General features: G+C 44.0%; 1 protein-coding gene across 1 annotated transcript in view; it reads left to right on the top strand.

Moving 5' to 3' along the window:
* Window positions 1-708: 708 nt before the first annotated feature.
* Window positions 709-18,428, top strand: part of LOC147641577 (membrane-bound transcription factor site-2 protease homolog) — a 31,705-nt gene continuing 13,985 nt past the window's right edge. The window contains exons 1-8 of the mRNA XM_086790190.1: window positions 709-885; window positions 1,194-1,259; window positions 2,796-2,865; window positions 3,088-3,183; window positions 15,145-15,248; window positions 15,415-15,562; window positions 15,694-15,774; window positions 16,107-16,559. Coding sequence (XP_086646316.1) covers window positions 809-885; window positions 1,194-1,259; window positions 2,796-2,865; window positions 3,088-3,183; window positions 15,145-15,248; window positions 15,415-15,562; window positions 15,694-15,774; window positions 16,107-16,559 — 1,095 coding nt within the window. The 5' untranslated portion in view covers window positions 709-808. The remainder of the gene's footprint in view (window positions 886-1,193; window positions 1,260-2,795; window positions 2,866-3,087; window positions 3,184-15,144; window positions 15,249-15,414; window positions 15,563-15,693; window positions 15,775-16,106; window positions 16,560-18,428) is intronic.

Genomic DNA, 18,428 nt, shown 5'->3' with positions numbered 1-18,428 from the left:
CTTCTCCAAGGTTACCCCATTAGCACAAAAGTGTACGAAAACCTTGCTCTCAAAATTATGGCGATGCATATAATTACAAAGAAATGCCATTTCTAAGACAAAATTTCAGTGAATAATAGTTTTTTTTTTGGGAGGGAGGGGGGAGACAAGCACTCTATCACACCTTTCTGTGGTGTGGAATGGGAGCTCCAAGTGAGCCATATTTGAGTGAGGGGGAACATATTTCATTCTCTAGGAACTAGAAATTATATTGACAGAGTGCCTATGACGAGTACTTGATTAAGTGGAAGAATAGACCACAGAGGTTCGCAACATGATGGGAATATGTCAGAAACTTAAAGCCTCAATTCCTCGAATGATGTTACGTCCACATCATAGGGTTTGTAGTCCTAGGCATAGGGTGTGTCTATAGGCCTTGGCTGGGTGGTCTAGCCTTTGGGCTGAGTCGGATTGGGTGTCTAGTGTCCAGGGGGCCAGTGTAGAGGCCTCATTTTTGTGAGTGCTAGTGTGTAGGGTGCGGCACGAAGAAGGATTGACCCTTAGTAAATAGATATTAGATGTCACAAATTTCATTAAATAAAAAACTAATAATTGAGAGAATAATTAGGGCCCCAAAATCTTTTTTCCAAAGGTTTATTAATTTCACAACACTCACTCTAAGAAAGACCTTTTTTCAAAGGTTTATTAATTTCACTCGCTCTACTAAGAAAGACCTTTTTCACAATTCTGCCGTCTTAATTTTCATGAACTATACACTCACGAGTGTGGGCTCTTTGAAAGTTTTGAGGTTGGTTTCTGATTTGCTACCATGTTGCCCAGGAGAAGAAACAGTGGCAGGTCTCGGAGGAGGTGGCTGCTTTCTTTCAACTGTCTACTCAGCCGCCTGTAAGCATCTGAACCTTAAATTCTCTGAAAAAGTAAGAAAGAATGAACAAACTAGCAATCATGCGATTGTTAAATTGTAAAGTAAATTATGGTATTGGGCATTCAAAATTCTTCTGTAATTTCGTTCTTGCTCATAAATTCTCTTGAAAAATGTATTGGGCAATCACAAATTTTCTGTAAATGCATGCGTGCGCGTACCCGTGTACGCGCGTGTGCTCGTGTTTTTTTTTTTTAATGCATCGATTTTTTTAAAAGAAATTTACTGTTTATCAAACCCAAAAACCCTCTCCTTCCTTTCAATGCTGCAGATTCGTTTCATGGGAAACTGAGGTTTTCAACGAGTCCCTCTTCAATTGGGGTGTACGGTACTCGAGGTTATGCAACGTTCTCTTATCATCGATTATGTTTTTTCTTTAAAATTTTAATTGATTTTTAGTAATTTTGGAAAGGTAGTTTCTACATTATTTAACATAGGCATGTGTAAAAGCTCACAAGTTCATAAGCAAGAAGGGAACTTAGCAAAGTTGTCATAATTAAGTGTCCTCCAGGTCCCAACCCTCTTCTCACGTTCTCGCTCTCCGAGAGCCGTTGCCTATTCATTGAGACGTTTGCATCTCAACTTACCAGCCAATGCTTTCCAATGGCATTGAGAACAGAGTTGGAATACATTGGGAGAAGCAAGTTGGGAAAATTGGTTAGAAATGCCACATTATTTCATAGGATCCTTTGGAAACATTGGGAGAAGCAAGTTGGGAAAATTGGTTAGAAATGCCACATCTTTTCAGCTTGAATTAGGAACCTTAAGTGACACCTACTTGCCACAAGAAGATATTGTGAACATTGTTTTGAAGGGCTGAGTGCAGCCATGTTATGGCTATTGAGGACCGAGGTGCCCCACCTGCACAGAGACCATTGAGGTATCTGCACCCTACCACTAAAGACAGCAAGCGTGAAATGAACCCCTCCATTTGTACTCAGAAGTGCATCAAGCAGTAACCCTGTAACCATTGCATGCTGTAAGTGTTTGGAGTCGGTGGGCCATCATGCATAGAATCACCCTGGTTTTGGATCGGAAAGTTGTTCAAGACAAGGGCGACCACATCAATGCTCATGCTTTTCTCCGGTGATGTGAATTAAAGGGCTGCAGTTCACATTTACTGTCTCTAGTTGTAGGGTGTAGACACCTCAATGTTCTCTGTGCAGGTGGGGTGGTAGGTGTGCCATTTCAAGTGGATGCTGATTGTCTCCAACTTCACATGCATCATCCCGCGACTGCGATAAGGATGCACTTGTCATGACGAGTAATGTACCACTCATGACTAGGGTCAGGGTTCTGCAGAGTGCTGGCCATTTGTGAGCCCTAGTTGATAAAAGGGAGAACCAAAGCTTAAGTGGTGGGGAGGTTTAGAAGGCACATGGCAATGGCCTATGATATTTTTATTATTATGATGAAGACTTGAGGTATACAAAAAAACTCATAAAGGCCTGAGGTACTTATTACTCTTAGCATGCACTTGTTTGAAGATCCACACTCTTATACCATTCCCAAAACTAAGGTTTTCCACCAGTTTTTGTGTGCATTGAAAGTAGCTTATATCAGCACAGAAACCTCAGTTCTTTGAAGAGAGGTTTGGATTATACAATATCCAATGGAATTTATATATTTAAATTATTCACACCACAAAGAATGACTTTTGCTAATGCATATGAGGACCTTAACAGTTGGGGCTTTTAAGTTTTGGTCTCCTTTGAACATATTGCCCTCATTAACAAGACTATGGGGTGTGGTGGTGTCTATAGCACCTAGGATGTATTACAATGGGGTCTTGTCTTCTCTCTCCATCAGCACATAAACTTTTTGGAATAATGCTTCAGCAGAATATTATCTAAATATCTGTTTTTCAATGCAGGTATTTGAAGCCTTGGTTCAGTCTTGGGGTTGGACTTGGCCTGGTATCAATGACGATGATTGTGTTTGTGGTAAGAATGGCATTATTGGAATGCAAGATTCATGTGGGGGCATTGATACCTTATTTTTGTAGGGTGTATCTTAGTGCTAGCGAAAAAGATCGTGTTTGCTCTTGTCAAAGTATATATAGCAGTGTGAATAAGATTGCGCTAGACAATTTGTTTTACTTGAGTTAGGGTTGAAATGACAAAATGCATTGCACCAGTTAAGCTGTTCTTGTCTCAATATTTCAGATGCTTTTATGGGTGTCTAGTTTGTTTGTCAACTTGGGCGGTCAGAGAACTGCGAGTGGAGTTACACAAGAATCCAGGCAGATTGTTACAGTGGTGGTGAGCACCTTTTCATATGGGAAGATTTTGTTGGTTTTGTATTTATTTTCTTTATTTTCTTTATTTTGAAGGCTCTTTTTTGTTTTTCTTTGTTTTGAAGACTCTTTTTTGTTCTGCATAAAAGTACTTTTTAGAAGTTAATAGTCAAGGGCTGAAAAAGTATGGTGAATCTATGTGCTCGGTGAGGTGTCATATGTACGCAAATGGACATGCTCATCCCAGGGCTAATCCCTGAAGGGCAGCAGATAAACAGAACATTTAGGGCTTGAGCAGGGCACTGGAGGACACCAGAAAAGACCCCTTTGGATCAGGACCTGGTCAGCAAGGTACTGGGAGTACTATCTGGCTGGTCGGCAGCAGTTCTAATATTTTATGTATTATTACTGCTGGTCGACAGCACTTCTAATATTTTATGTATTTTTACTGCTGGCCGACAGCAGTCGGCCAGCTTATGGGGTTGTCCCAAGTGCCTATAAAGCGTTCAGCCAAGAAGTTGTAGAGGATTCAGTCCATTAGGGATTGGGTCTCAGACTAGGACTTCATGGAGTTGATATCACCTTTTTAAGGCATGCCTAGGGCTGCCAAAGACTTGTACCTTTTTGTACAATATATATACTGAAGACACAGCTATCTCTCTCTCTTCTCTCCATCTCTGCTTTGCGTTTTGCATCTATGTGTACCCATGAAAGGTGTTTAGGGTTGAAAGAAGATGCAAAGCTTCCGTGCATGTGACATTGGTATCAGAGTGTCAGGCTGATTCTGAGATATTGTTGTTGTCCATGTCCTACCCACCCTTACTGCATCGTGCATGGATGAAACCATGGCTTCTGTCTCTTCTGTCTTGATCCTTTGGTGGTGTGGTGACCAGGCAACATTGTATTAGCTTCAGGTTCAGCAATGCTAAACACTGGTGGTGTCCGAGATGAAGGTGCACAGTCGAAGGAGAGTAATGCAGCATTGCCCTCCCCCCCCCTCCCCCCCCCCCCCCCGCCCCCGCGCGAAGCTGGTTGGTGTCAGGCAAACCCAAGGGGAGAAGACACAGAGCTTCCGAGCATGTGACATCAGGCTGGATGATGTTACCATTCCTGTATATATGGGAACCCTTGAGAATCTGTGAGGTGGGGGACCGGTAGGGCCAGCCATTGGTTGCTAGGTGGTTTAATCGATTTGGTTGAGCATAATATGAATGTAAGATGCTCAAATGGTTCCAATGCATCAAGGAAGCAATAATTAAGCAAAGATTAAAGAAGCCTTAGATAAAGGAGTCATATTGCAGTCATTTGTGCAAGGGGGAGAGAGCAAGTAGTAAAAGGATTGATTGTGAAGAATGGCTAATGTTTTTGCCGGGTCATGACACAAAGAGAGCCCTTTGATAGTAAAAGCTATGAATTGCTCCTTGTCAGCTGTGCGAAGCTAGGCATCTGAGATTCAGGTTTTGTTGGGCTGGCTAATGTTTTTGCTGGGTCATGACACAAAGAGAGCCCTTTGATAGTAAAAGCTATGAATTGCTCCTTGTCAGCTGTGTGAAGCTAAGCATCTGAGATTCAGGTTTTGTTGGGCCAAGTTTGCTTTATATGCGATGCAGATGAAGTTACATGATATTGTTCCTGTAACATGGAGCGGAATTATGCATAATAAGGGGATCCTGCCACACAAGTCTCACACCGCCTTCTTTATCCTAAGTTTTGTGAGTCTTTAGCACTTCAAACATTAAGAGATTAGAGAGAGGGAGAGAATTGCACACTGTATTGGGTCCCAAATTACCCATTGAAGGGCCCCCTCCTATTGGTAGGAGTATTTGCTTTATTATCTTTGAAGAGAATGACTGAGGACTGACTTTAGATTGTAGATAAGCCAAACACAAGATCTCTGAAAGACCAAGAGTCGGGCTGAACTATACACGGTTGTAGAAGCACCAATGATGACCGATCTCAAGCCTATGCACTCTTCTAATGGAATGTAGGAAGGTTGCAAATCTGAGGCTGAGAGATGGGCAACTTTGGGATTGTTTCTAGCCTGTGAATGAATGATGAAAATGATTGTATGAATGCGTTTTACCTTCATCGGAAGGGCTGTAGCAAAATGATGAATGTATGAATGCTGAAAACTGTGTATATGCTGAAACGCGAGGCTGAATGCTGAATGATGCTGCGTTTTGATGATGAGGAGCTGGACGCTCAATCGTTAATGCTTCTTGTGCTGAAGGATGAAACGCTTGAAGGCTGATTGCCGAATGATATGAATGAATGATGGGATGAGCAAGTGATGCTATTTATATGCTCTTCATGAGCAAGTCGACTGGCTGAAAGCTGTTTGACTGCTTCATGTCTTACATTAAATGAATAATGGTGATAATAATATGGAAAAATGCCAGATAAATGATATAAATTATGGGAAAAAATACTGGATGATATTTTGAGTGTTCTGCAATGATCTAGATGGTCTACATGCCTATGGGGTGAATGCTATGCAAAAATGCAAACATGTCCTGATGCAAACCCTTAGGCTTCTATGACTTCTATATGCATGACTGACTGACTCTCTAAGGCTGAGGAATGACCCACGTAGCTTGTGCCTGACATATTCTGGACTGAGGATTACAATGGGGTCACGACGTACGACAAATATCAAATCCTATAGGGTTCTACTGCTGTACAGTGTTGCACTGATGATGAGCCATCTTGTCACCACGCACTACATTGTAGAGTGCATGTGACATTCCCTCCTGCTTACCTTGGTGGTAGTTCGTGGCTTCCAAGTAGTCCGCCAACAATCGGGGATACTCTTGAAAGAACTCTTCGTCTAGCCAAACTGCTTCTTGGGCGCCTCAATCTTGGAACTTTGTGTAGAACCCACGGAGTCTTCGACCAGAACCATGCTTCCAACGATGAAGAAGGATCTGCTCAAGCTCAATGACTTCTGATTCGTCGACCATGTCTGGCTGCTATTCATCTGAAACATCAAACACTTCTAGTCCAACATATGGTTTTAGCCAAGAAACATGAAAAACATCATGCATCGTTCAACTTTTAGGCAACTTCAACTTCATGGAGACATCACTTATCTTTTTAACTATAGGAAAAGGTCCAAAACTACGGAAAGAAAGCTTGGGACAACGTTTGCCCACTTGTTTTAATGTCTGTTTCATGATGCACAAATAGACCCAATCCCCTTTCTTGAAGTGGACATCTCGTCTAGACTTATTTGCCTGTCTGCCATAAGCTTCTTGGGTTTTTGTCAAGCGGTCTTTAACTGACTCAATGATTTCGGAAAATGCTTATGTTGTTTTGTTAGTGTAAACCGGCCTCGGTCTTCAGACAAAACCAAAGAGTGGTGCAAAAACAAACTTGCACACACAACACTTCAACACCTTTGAGGACCAAGAAAAGGAAAACAAACAGGGGGAGCTAGAGTGCTCTTGCAAACAGTACACGGACACCGATTAGCCCCAAAACGCAGTGGCGTCCCTTGCGGTATTTCTTTAATTGATTATAAGAGAGCTTTGATTACAATAAGGCTAGAAACTCAACCGTCACAGTAGAACTCCTGAAGCCCGCAAAGACCCTGTATCATGGCTTCATATCCACTCGGCAGCATCCACAAACAAGTCCAGCCATTGTTCACATGAAAAGACTCTTTCACATGAGTCCAGCCATTGTTCACATGAAAAGACTCTTTCACATGAGTCCTGCATACAGAAGTTTTCAAGCAGGAAGAAAGCAATATGCTCCATGGGTATGCACCCATGAGAGCTTGCGTCGCTCCCATGCCAAGAAACTTAACCAGCCAATAACCCATGTACATAGTGTACTTGCAGCCAAGCAAAACAGCCCATAAACAGTCTCAAAACAGTCCCGGCTATGCGCCTCCTTCAGCCCGCTCCTTCCCTTCCAAGAGAGAGAGAAAGACAGAGAGAGACCTGCTCAGCCATGCGCCTCTTGTCTTGCAGCCGAGAGAGAGAGCACCTGTGGGTGAACCTGCTGTCCAGCTCTGTACTCCCTCCTACAGTCCACGCTTCTATGTCTAGCACTATTTGTATGAACAGCAGTTCAGCTGACAGTCAGCTTCTTGCCAAAAGCAAAGGAGAGAGAAGAAGATTCTGCAGGCGCCTGTATGTACTGTTGCACAGCAGCCAGCTTGTCCTCCAAAAGCCAAAGAGAGAGAGAAAGAAGGCATGTGTTCTCTGTAGTGCAGCACAGCAGCCAACTAGCCTTCACTCTCCAAAAAACAGATCAGGGCCTGTATTCAGCAGCGCCTGTATACACTACAGCGCAGCCCGCCTGCAACTCCTTCCAAAAAACAAGAGATCACCAGCAACGCAGACCCGCCAGTAGCCCTTTCCCAAAAAGCATGAGAGAGAAAGAGGCGCGTGTCTCCAAAAGTGGTGTAGCCTCCATAATTAGCCTAGGGGCCACCAAAGGTTATAAAACCTTTAACAATTCTCTTTGTCCCCTTCACACTTGGGGTTGTACACATGGGATTATCAACATTAATTCCCTTTTCGACCGCAAGAGTTGTACCAATCTGTCCATGAAGTTATTGCCCCAAACTGATGCCATTAACACTGTCCACCATGTCCCCGTGCACACCTGCATATTGTCCAGAGAAAAACACAGGGTCGTGACATACCCCCCTCTTGAAAAATTGTAATATGCGGAAGCTTCGGAGAAGAATCGGTAACTTCAATACTCAGAATTCAGCACTCTTTTCGCGACGGAAATTAACGCACAAACTGTAAGGAGATGTGCAGAAAATATAGGGAGAGAGAGGGAGAGATGGAGAGGACACAATATTGGGTCCCAATTACCCTCTGTAGGGCCCCCACCATGGATGGTGTATTTGCTTTATTAGAATGATTAGAAATCTGAAAGAAAATACAGCAATCTTGGACCTTTTTTTGGTTGGATAATCCCTGCCCTTGACCTTCAGTTCTCCACCCCTTTGCTTAGCAATTCCCTTGGCTTGTCTAGCCCTTGATTTGCTTGAGCTCTTGGTGAATAATGAGATGAACAATTGGGATTATGGACTCTCCTATTTATACTACTCCATCTAGGGCAGTCGGCCAGTTCTAACCCAGGCGGCCAGCATAAAATACTCCCACGACTGAATTTCCAGCATTTAATGCTGAAATAAATCACATAAAATGCTGTGTTTTTTTCCTAACTGGTTGGGCATCATGCGCCTGCTTCCAGATGGCTGGGCACAGCTTTTGCCCACAATCCAAGGGCTGGGCAGCCTGTATGGGCTGCCCCATACTTGCCCTACAGCCATATAAAGGCTGTAAACTCCTGGAAACTGCCTTAATCTTGCCCTAGGGCTGTCCTACAGCCCCTCCAGGGCTGGTGGTTTCAGCCTGGGCCTTCCTGGCCCTCATGGGGGTGGTTCTACACCATTTCCATGCCCACACTAAGATCCGGGGTAGCCCTATGGGCTGTGTCAAATCTCCACGGATCTCCTCGTGATTGTTCTTGGTACGAGACTCGAATCCTGCAAACAAACGAACAAACAAACAAACAAACAAGGGGGTGCAGGCCTGACTCACCTCCCAACCATGACAGCCGTGGGCGAGCCCACAGTCTTGGCTGTCCCCACCGAGCCACGAGCTGAGCTAACTAGGTTGACGTATCGACCAATCTCCTCCTCGCGACGTCCCATACCGCCACGAAGCTGCCCTCGCGGGCCTCGAGATTGCTGCCGGCCTCGGCTGCGTAAAGTAGGTGCACGTCTGCACTAGATCCAAGCTCCAAGACCATAGAGCTCTCACAAACTTGCGAGTCTCTCTATATCCCAATAACTAACCTTGGCCACCCTTTTATAGGCTCTTGGCCGGTCATCGGGCATCCACACTTGGGCGCCCGCCCGTCCATACTTGGGTGCCCGCCCGTTAGTATATCCCTAACTCAGCTCGTCAATCAGCCTGCCTAGCTCCAAGCTTGCCCCAAGCCTCGAAACTAGTCTTGCGTGCGTGCAGCACACGGTAGATACACATTGTGCACATGACATGGAGATCCGTGGGGATTTGATAGGTACGTCAATTACTGTACTTTCTCGCCCTAGTACTTGTTCTGATTGTCTACTCAATTCTAAAGTATTTGGCTTGCATGATCTTCTCCGAGTTTATGGAGAAGTGAATGGCCATAAGATTCACATTCTTCTAGACCCTGGCAGCTCACACAACTTTGTTAACTACAAACTTGTGCAGAAATTGAGTCTTGATACGACACCCAGCGATCATACCTATGAGGTACGCCTACCTGCAGGAAGGCAAGTTTGAGATCGAAAGGTGGAGATGCTTCCAATCTAGATTCAGGACTACAAAGATACTCTGGAATGCTATGTTATGCACCTAGAAAATGTAGACTTGTTATTAGAGATTGAGTGGTTTAAGACTCTTGAAGTCCAGATAGATTGGTCTAGTCATATTTTTTCTTTCAGCATAGGGACACCCAGTATAGTATTTTAGGTGATTGTATTCATCCCTCTCAGGGACCTCTTGTAAATACAATTGATTTTGGAAATATAATGGATTCTTCCTCGTATACCGCTTTCCATTGTGTATTGATTCCACTTTCTTCATTTCTCATACCTTCCATGGATGTAAATGAATTAAGTGTGTTTGAAAGCAAAGAATTACAGAAGATACTTGATTCGTTTCAAGACGTATTTCCTAAGGAACTGCCATCGGGTTTACTACCTGAACGGGCAGTAGATCATCGTATTGACTTGATCCCTGTCAGTATTCCACCTTACAGGATGAGCCAAGCTGAGGAAGATGAGTTGGCAAAACAACTCGAAGATTATTTGAGGATGGGTCAGATCCGTCCAAGTAAATCACCTTGGGGTGCACCTGTGTTGCTTAGGAGAAAGAAGGACAATACCTGGAGAATGTGTATAGATTACAAGAGATTGAACAAGCTGACCATTAAGAACCGTTATCCTCTCCCTAGATCAGATGACCTGATTGACCGGTTAGTAGAAGCGAAATATTTCACGAAGATAGATTTACGTACTGGCTATCACCAGATATGTATTCATGAAAGGCATGTCGAAAGAACCGCCTTTCGGACTAGGTATGGCCATTACGAGTTTCTCGTATTACCTTTTGGGTTAACCAATGCTCCAGCCACTTTCCAGCAGATGATGAACGATCTTTTTCGTGAACATTTGGGGAAATTCGTGGTGGTGTTCCTGGATGATATTTTGATATATAGTCGTACTCTTGAGGATCATGTCAGACACCTCACGATTGTCTTATCTATTTTAAGACAGAATCGACTATATGCTAAATTAAGTAAATGTGAGTTCTTTATGACCAACATCATTTACTTGGGACACAAGATCACTCGAGATGGATTGAGCATTGACTATGACCGAGATGGATTGAGCATTGACTATGACCGAGTTCAGAAGGTTCTGGACTGGCCTATATCGCGAACAGTGAAACAACTTCGTTCTTTTCTCGGTTTTGTAGTTTTTCTTCGGAAATCTGTGCGGGAGTACTCTCAGCTCACACTACCGATGACCGACTTATTGAAAGGTCGTGGACGTAAGTCAAATCAGCCTATCACTTGGAATAACGATTTAGATATGGCCTTCAGACTTTTGAAAGATAAAGTCAAGGAAGCACCTATCTTAGCATTACCCGATCCTAGTCGGCCTTATGTTCTTGAAACTGATGCCAGTGACTATGCTATCGGGGCTGCTCTATTTCAAGATGGTAGACCGGTTGCTTTTGAAAGTAAAAAGCTAGACGACACTCAATCTCGTTGGCCAATCCTTGAGAAGGAGCTTTATGCTGTGATTCATGCTCTCAAGGTTTGGAGACATTATTTATATGGCTCCAAGTTTGTGGTATTGAGACTGATCATTTTTCAATCAAGTATGTGTGTGATGCGGATGATTTGAGAGGCAGGAAAGCTCGTTGGGCGCTTTGATTTTGAGATCCTTTATCGGAAAGGGTCCCTGAATAGTGTTGCAGATGCGCTTAGTCGAATTAGAGAGGTGAATACTTTGTCGTTCACCGAGATTTCTACTGACTTATTTCAGTCATTGAGAGGGCTTTGCAAGACTGATAGTTATTTTGGTCCATTTTGGCAGAAGATCTAGGACGGGAGCTCATTGATTGACCAAGACTCGATGACTGAGCAGTCTACCATTCAGGCTGCAAGAGGCCAATGGATGATTCGGAATGGTTTACTGTTCCGTAATGACAAAATATGTGTACCACAGATCCCGGACATTAGGTCCAAGATTCTTAAGGAGTGTCACGACGCCCCTTCTGCTGGACACCCTGGGGTACACAGGACACTATCATTAGTGAAACACACTTTTTATTGGCCAAAGATGAAAGGGTATGTAGAAGATTATGTTCTCAAGTATCAAATTTGTCAGGCAAATAAAGCTGAACGCTTTAGACAGTCTGGGCTGTTGCATCCTTTGTAAATCCCAGGTAATAAATGGGAAAGTATTTCCATGGATTTTATTACCGGATTCCCAAGAACACATCAAGGCCACGATTCTATTTGGGTTGTGGTAGATCGCTTGACAAAAATGGCTAGATTTTTACCGACCCGGAAGACTATTACGGCTACGCAATTAGCACGGCAGTTTATCGAGCAATTGTTTAGACTGTACGGGTTACCGCAGGATATAGTCAGTGATAGTTTACGAGTGACTTTTGGAAACTTGTCTTTGAGAAGTTGGAAACAACTTTGAATTTGAGTTCCTCAGATCATCCTCAATCTGATGGCCAGACTGAAAGAGTGAATCAGATTTTGGAGGATATGCTTCGAGCATATGTATCCAAAAGACAGAGTTCATGGGAGGATTATCTTCCTATGTTAGAATTTGCATATAACAGTACTAAGCATACGAGTATAGGGTTTAGTCCTTTCATGCTTATGTATGGTTTTCAACCTAGATCACCTGTTACAGTAGGATTCTCAGGACTTCAGCATGATGCAGCACGTAATTTTTTGCACGATATGCAGGAAATGTTACAAGTTGCGAAGGAATCTATTAGAAGTGCTCAAGACTGAGACAGGTTTTATTCTAAAAGACATCGTTCACCCAGAGAGTTCTCTGAAGCTGTACCAAACATGTGTCCACTCCAGTAACCTCTGCTTGCATGTGACATATCTGTTTCCACTTGAAAACATTCTCGGCACATACTCAAATGTAGTGCCAACACAACACAAACAAAAGAGAGAGCTCTTGCTGTATTTCTGCCCCACAACTATGGTACATAGGTTTGCCTAAAACTGCAGGTTCCTCTGTTCCTTCCAAGCAGGAAGAAAGCAATCTGCTCCATGGGTATGCACCCATGAGTGCTTGCGTCGCTCCCATGCCAAGAAACATAACCAGGTGACCTTGTACTTGCAGCCAATAACCCATGTACACAGTGTACTTGCAGCCAAGCAAAACAGCCCATAAACAGTCTCAAAACAGTCCTGGCTATGCGCCTCCTTCAGCCCGCTCCTTCCCTTCCAAGAGAGAGAAATACAGAGAGAGACCTGCTCAGCCATGCGCCTCTTGTCTTGCAGCCGAGAGAGAGAGAGAAAACACCTGTGGGTGAACCTGCTGTCCAGCCCTGTACTCCCTCCTACAGTCCACGCTTCTATGTCCAGCACTGTTTGTATGAACAGCAGTTCAGCTGACAGTGAGCTTCTTGCCAAAAGCAAAGGAGAGAGAACAAGATTCTGCAGGCACCTGTATGTACTGTTGCGCAGCAGCCAGCCTGTCCTCCAAAAGCCAAAGAGAAAGGAGGCCTGTGTTCGCAGCACAGCAGCCAACTGGCCTTCACTCTCCAAAAGGCAGACCAGGGCCTGTATTCAGCAGCGCCTGTATGCACTACAGTGCAGCCCGCCTGCAACTCCTTCCAAAAAGCAAGAGATCACCAGCAGCGCAGACCAGCCAGCAGCTGTTTTTCCAAAAAGCAAGAGTGTAGTGCTGCCCGCCAGCAGCCCTTTCCCAAAAAGCATGAGAGAGAAAGAGAGGCGTGTCTCCAAAAGTGGTGTAGCCTCCATAATTAGCCTAGGGGCCACCAAAGGTTATAAAACCTTTTAAACTTTAATTCTCTTTGTCCCCTTCACACTTGGGGTTGTCCACACATGGGATTATCAACATTAATTCCCTTTTCGACCGCAAGAGTTGTACCAATCTGTCCATGAAGTTATTGCCCCAAATTGATGCCATTAACACTGTCCACCATGTCCCCGTGCACACCTATATATTGTCCAGAGAAAAACACAGGGTCGTGACAGTTAGCCTCAAGAGATGGAGACACCATTCTCGTCAAAAGAGAAGAGAAACGGCGACCAAAGGCTGCCTCATGCGGAGTCCATCTGACACTGGATGAATGAGTATCATTTAAGATGGCTTGGAGATGGAGACACCATTCTCGTCAAAAGGGAAGAGAAACGGCGACCAAAGGCTGTCTCATGCGGAGTCCATCTGACACTGGATGAATGAGTATCATTTAAGATGGCTTGGACCAATGGAAGATAATGTTCCCATTTGGATTGCTGGTCATGACAGTATGACTTGAGAACATCAAAGGCCAACTGGTTATAATAGATTTCTGTCTGGCTGTCTGTCTGTGAATGGAATGCACTAGACAATTGTAACTTGGTTTCAAAGTTCTCGAATAATGCTCTCCAAAACTGCGAGGTGAACTTGGAATCCTTGTCTGATGTAATGGTGCTAGGCAAATGCGACCGCTCCCTACTACAGGAGGCCTACAGATTGGAAGACAATATACACATATTTAGAACACTTAATCTAATTATTATTAATCAATCGAAACAACATCAGCAACACAAACACTGGAAACATTGAAAAATACAAATGACACCAGCACTGCACTGGGGCGGGAAAGGGCCAGCCCCCCCCCTCAATACTTATCAGCATTTTGGTCATAGAGGGGGGATTCTCTCTTTATTTCTAAATTTAGTTTATATGTTGAGTCAAGGGTTCTCTACCCGGGTTGTCTCCCAAAATTTGAATCTTTTATACTTTTCAGAATTGTTGCATCGCCTTGATGCTATAAAAGGCATAGGTGGCTGTCATCATAACTGGCATCGTAAACCACCATGAGTAAGACCTACGGAAACTTGGATGGTCATCATAAACAACATTGTAAACAATAACTAGAGCTAGCATTGACATCATAGTAGCCATGGATATTTTGTTGAGAGTCAAAATAATACGCCAAAATATCATGTGACATTGGAGATATGGGCATATGGTTCATTAGGTCTATAGCAAACTTGGTGTGAACTATCTCTTAATTAGAGTCAAAAGATAGGGTTTGGTGCCTATAAAACGGTATTGTACTTGGTGGTTTATTCATATCATTCATAATACAATCATCTTGTATTTGCCCAGTTTGCTCTTTATTGTGTGTTCAAGCTTCCTCTTCTCTCTCTTCTTCACACTCAATCATGGAGAGATTTCATCCCACCATAGCTCCATGATTGAATACCTATGGTTTGCCAACATAGCAAACTGATTTAACAACAAATAATGGCGGGTCCAGTGGCTAGGGAGCAAGGATCATAGAAGACTCAAGCTTTTGATACTACAGGTATGGCTACTTGCACGTCACATTGGACGGGTTAACCAGATTAGCAGTGGAAGGTGTGGTAGAGGATCACTCGAACAAATCAACTTCTTGGTGGTGAGAGGGTACAATATGGATCTATCCTTAGTGTATGTATGACAGAGTGCTTGGCAGGCTTATGATTCAAAGAGTGGAGTGTGTAAAATGGAATGTGTAAATTCTTTAACTTTAAATTGATGCCATTATTGCTTCAGCGTAGAGGTTGCATTTTACTTCTTTGTCATTGACATGCTTCAGAAAGCTTATATTGGCCCACTTTATCGGAGATAACCTTTCTCCTTTCTGAGCTGTAGCCTTGAGACTGAAAGCAAAGCTTGTCTCGTTGCTGTGATGTGCTAAAGGTTCCTGGAATTAACGTGCCTTGGAGCGATTTTCCTTACATGATATTGGCAACTACATTCGCAGTGGGATTTCACGAACTTGGCCATGCAATTGCTGCTGCAAGGTTGAGAATGCCTTTTTTCTTAAATTATATGTATTAGAAAATAATAAGAGGAGGCGTTAACATCTATTGCGAGCTCATTCGAGGGTTTGTTTAGATTTGTCTTCACCCTCTTTTGTTTTGTGGCTCTTACAAACATTTTTGCAGGTTTTATGTTCCTTCATCACAGCGAGGGGGTTCCTATTGAGCATGTGGCTGTATTTCTGGCTTGTCTTGTCCCAGGAGCTTTAATTGCTCTTAATGAAGAGAGTTTGCAGCTTCTACCTCCTGTTCGAGCACTCCGAATATATTGTGCAGGAATTTGGCACAATATTCTGGTATGATATGTATATCGTCTCCAATATTTTAGGCCATCTTTGCACTTGAGAAGTAGTGTGTTATTTTGCATCAGCAAAAGCTACGCCTCAGTCTATTTCTGCACTAAAATCTTGATTTGCTGGATGGCCAGTGTTGTGCCGGGTGCTACCTGCTGCTGATGCTGTTTCCGGTGATTTTATATCCATTTTATATTCAAAGACAAAACCCTGTGGTAAGAAAGTGTGGAGAATCAATTCGATTTTACTTTAAGAGCATGCTCAGGACATGCTAAGGACCCATACACATAAGGCCACAGACACAGATGGTGGGTGAGGCTTGACGGGGATAATCTTTTGTGCAAGAGCTGTGAGCCATACAGACAACACCCCCCCCCCCCCCCCCCCCCCCCCCCCCCCCCGAGGCGTGCGCCTTGGGTTGCACTCATGCACGTAAAGCGCCTAATATTGACGGTGAACTGACAATTGATAGCTGTATATGCAGAGTGTTCATACCACACAGTAATATTCTCTGACTTCCTCATGTAGTTTCATTTTCTCATATCAGGTGTTGGGCATTGATTCAAATTTGCCTTTGGCCGGACATTTGAGCCCCGGGGACTCAGTTCTGGAGGTGCAAGGGCGACAACTGCAAAGCCCAGAAGATTGGGTTGAGTTTCTTCACAGTCTCCGTGTACAGGAGCTATCACACTTGAGTGATACGAGTGGAGCCAGCATGCTTAAAGAGGACTCATCATTGAAATCATCTCATCATATTGCAACTCAAGGGTTCTGCGTCTATCAGGAGAACTTCACAAAGCATCAGAATAGTTTGCGTGGTTCAGCTTGCTCAAAGGATGCACTGCTGTTTTATGAGCTTCCTTGCACTGTGACAATATCTGCTAGCGAGAATTCATCACAAGCTATCTTGTGCTTAAAAGCAACTGATGTGGTTAAGTGTCCCACATGTAGTCGATTACAAGAATCAGAATTCTCTTCTCATCCATGCAGGTGCTCAGAGGTAAGCTACCATTCTTACACTTCATGGTTTTTTGGAGGGAAATGTTTATCATCTAAAATTATGCACTAGCAGCAGTTATATTGTTATTTTTCAATTTCCTTAGTGTGCTGTTATTCCGTCCTCAATATTGAAGATAACAGAAGAATTCAAGAGACGAGAGATCACCCATAAGATGGGAGTTCAAGGAATGATAACAAGCTTTACGTTTTACACTCTTTATAGTAGTTTAGAGGTGGTGATAACTTTTTGACTAGCAAGAGCCAGAAAGTCTTATCCAAATGGCCATGAGCTTTAACTTATAATGATGAGTCCACGTGGCCCTTCATCCAAATGACATCATGGCTTACATGAGTGGCTACAACCATGACTAAGGTCGATTAGAAGATATATCCAACAAATATCTAGCAAAGGAGGATGCATAAGATCTCTCACTCACATCGGAGACGGTGCCTACACCGGAGGATTTAGAGCATCATTGCGAGGCATCGGGCTCGTCCGACCAGGCATCTCACTATGGCAGATATCCAGGCCATCCAGCAGAGACCCATGCTAGAGCTCCTAGGATGATTACGACTCCAGCCATATACTGTTGTACTCACTGTCACTTTTGTACTCCCCCATATTCATGTATTCATGTATCCATGTACTCATGTACCCCATTTTGACTAGTAGCATTAGCTTCCCACTCTCCCTAGTTGCTGCTTCCGGATGCCCCCTACTTTCCAGACAGTGTATCAGATGTCACATGGTTGTAACTTTGGTCTCATAGGTTACTTTGGCCTTTTGAAGACGTTAATATAACATTTCATTTCATTTTCATTTCTCTCTCTCTCTCTCTCTCTCTCTCTCTCTCTCTCTCTCTCTCTCTCTCTCCTATTTTCTTGGATGATGATCTCACGAGGATGCAGCTTGAGCATAGGAGAGCTTGCATGCCACGAGTCTTACACGCGAGGAGAGAAGGCAAGAAGGCCTTCTATCGAGATGGTCGGGTCATCATTGATGGCCGGCCCATGGATTAGCGGTTTGGGGCCTATGGGACACAGACTAGGCCCCACTGACAGAGATACACATGGCAGTATGGAACTGTAATGGTTCACTATGGGTGCAGCCTGGACGACTGGAGCATGTTATGGTGGGGAGAGACATCATACTTCTGACAGAGACACATCACAGCCCAGAGAGAGGGCTACCTCGAGTAGAGGGATTCTAGTGGGAGTCAGCATTCAGGAGGACCACACGCCAGGGTACCTCGAGAGGGTCGGGGGGAGTAGCAGTTCTATTCAGACGGGAGCTACAGGGGAGACTGAGAGTGGTAGCACAGGATTCAGAGGCTAGATACTTACAGCTCTCACAGGACAGGGTTATATACATAGCTCTATGTTACTTTTCTCCATCAGGATCCTCCTATGTCATTACAGAGGACATGCCACAGGAGGAGGAGGCAGGAGCCTCGCCATACACTTGTCTGTCAGAGGAGATTATGCATTATTCTACACTAGGGGAAGTATTTCTTACGGGCGACTTCAATGCCCACACACAGAGCAGACAGTGTGAGGTGTATGACTATGATGACGTGGAGATCCTCCACCCTGTGGATGGACCGGACAGAGGACATTATGGGGACCACTTACTAGAGTTGGGAGCCAGGCATCGTCTCGTTATTTATAACGGGATGCTACAGTGGCTGGGATCAGGAGGGTTGACATGCTTCCCACATGGGGGTCATACACGGACCGGAGGCATGGTGGTAGACTACATTATGGGGTCTTTGGAGGCATCATAGCTTGTCACCTCATTCTCCATTCCACCTCGTCCTATTGGGGCAGATCATACATACTTGGCATTTTCACTAGCCGGATCACCAGTATC

This window comes from Cibotium barometz, chromosome 1 (assembly GCF_041138505.1).
Source record: "Cibotium barometz isolate CiBa-2024 chromosome 1, ASM4113850v1, whole genome shotgun sequence".
Classification (NCBI taxonomy): Eukaryota; Viridiplantae; Streptophyta; class Polypodiopsida; order Cyatheales; family Cibotiaceae; genus Cibotium; species Cibotium barometz.
Note: the sequence above shows the minus strand (reverse complement) of the source record. Positions and strands in the feature narration are given on the sequence as shown.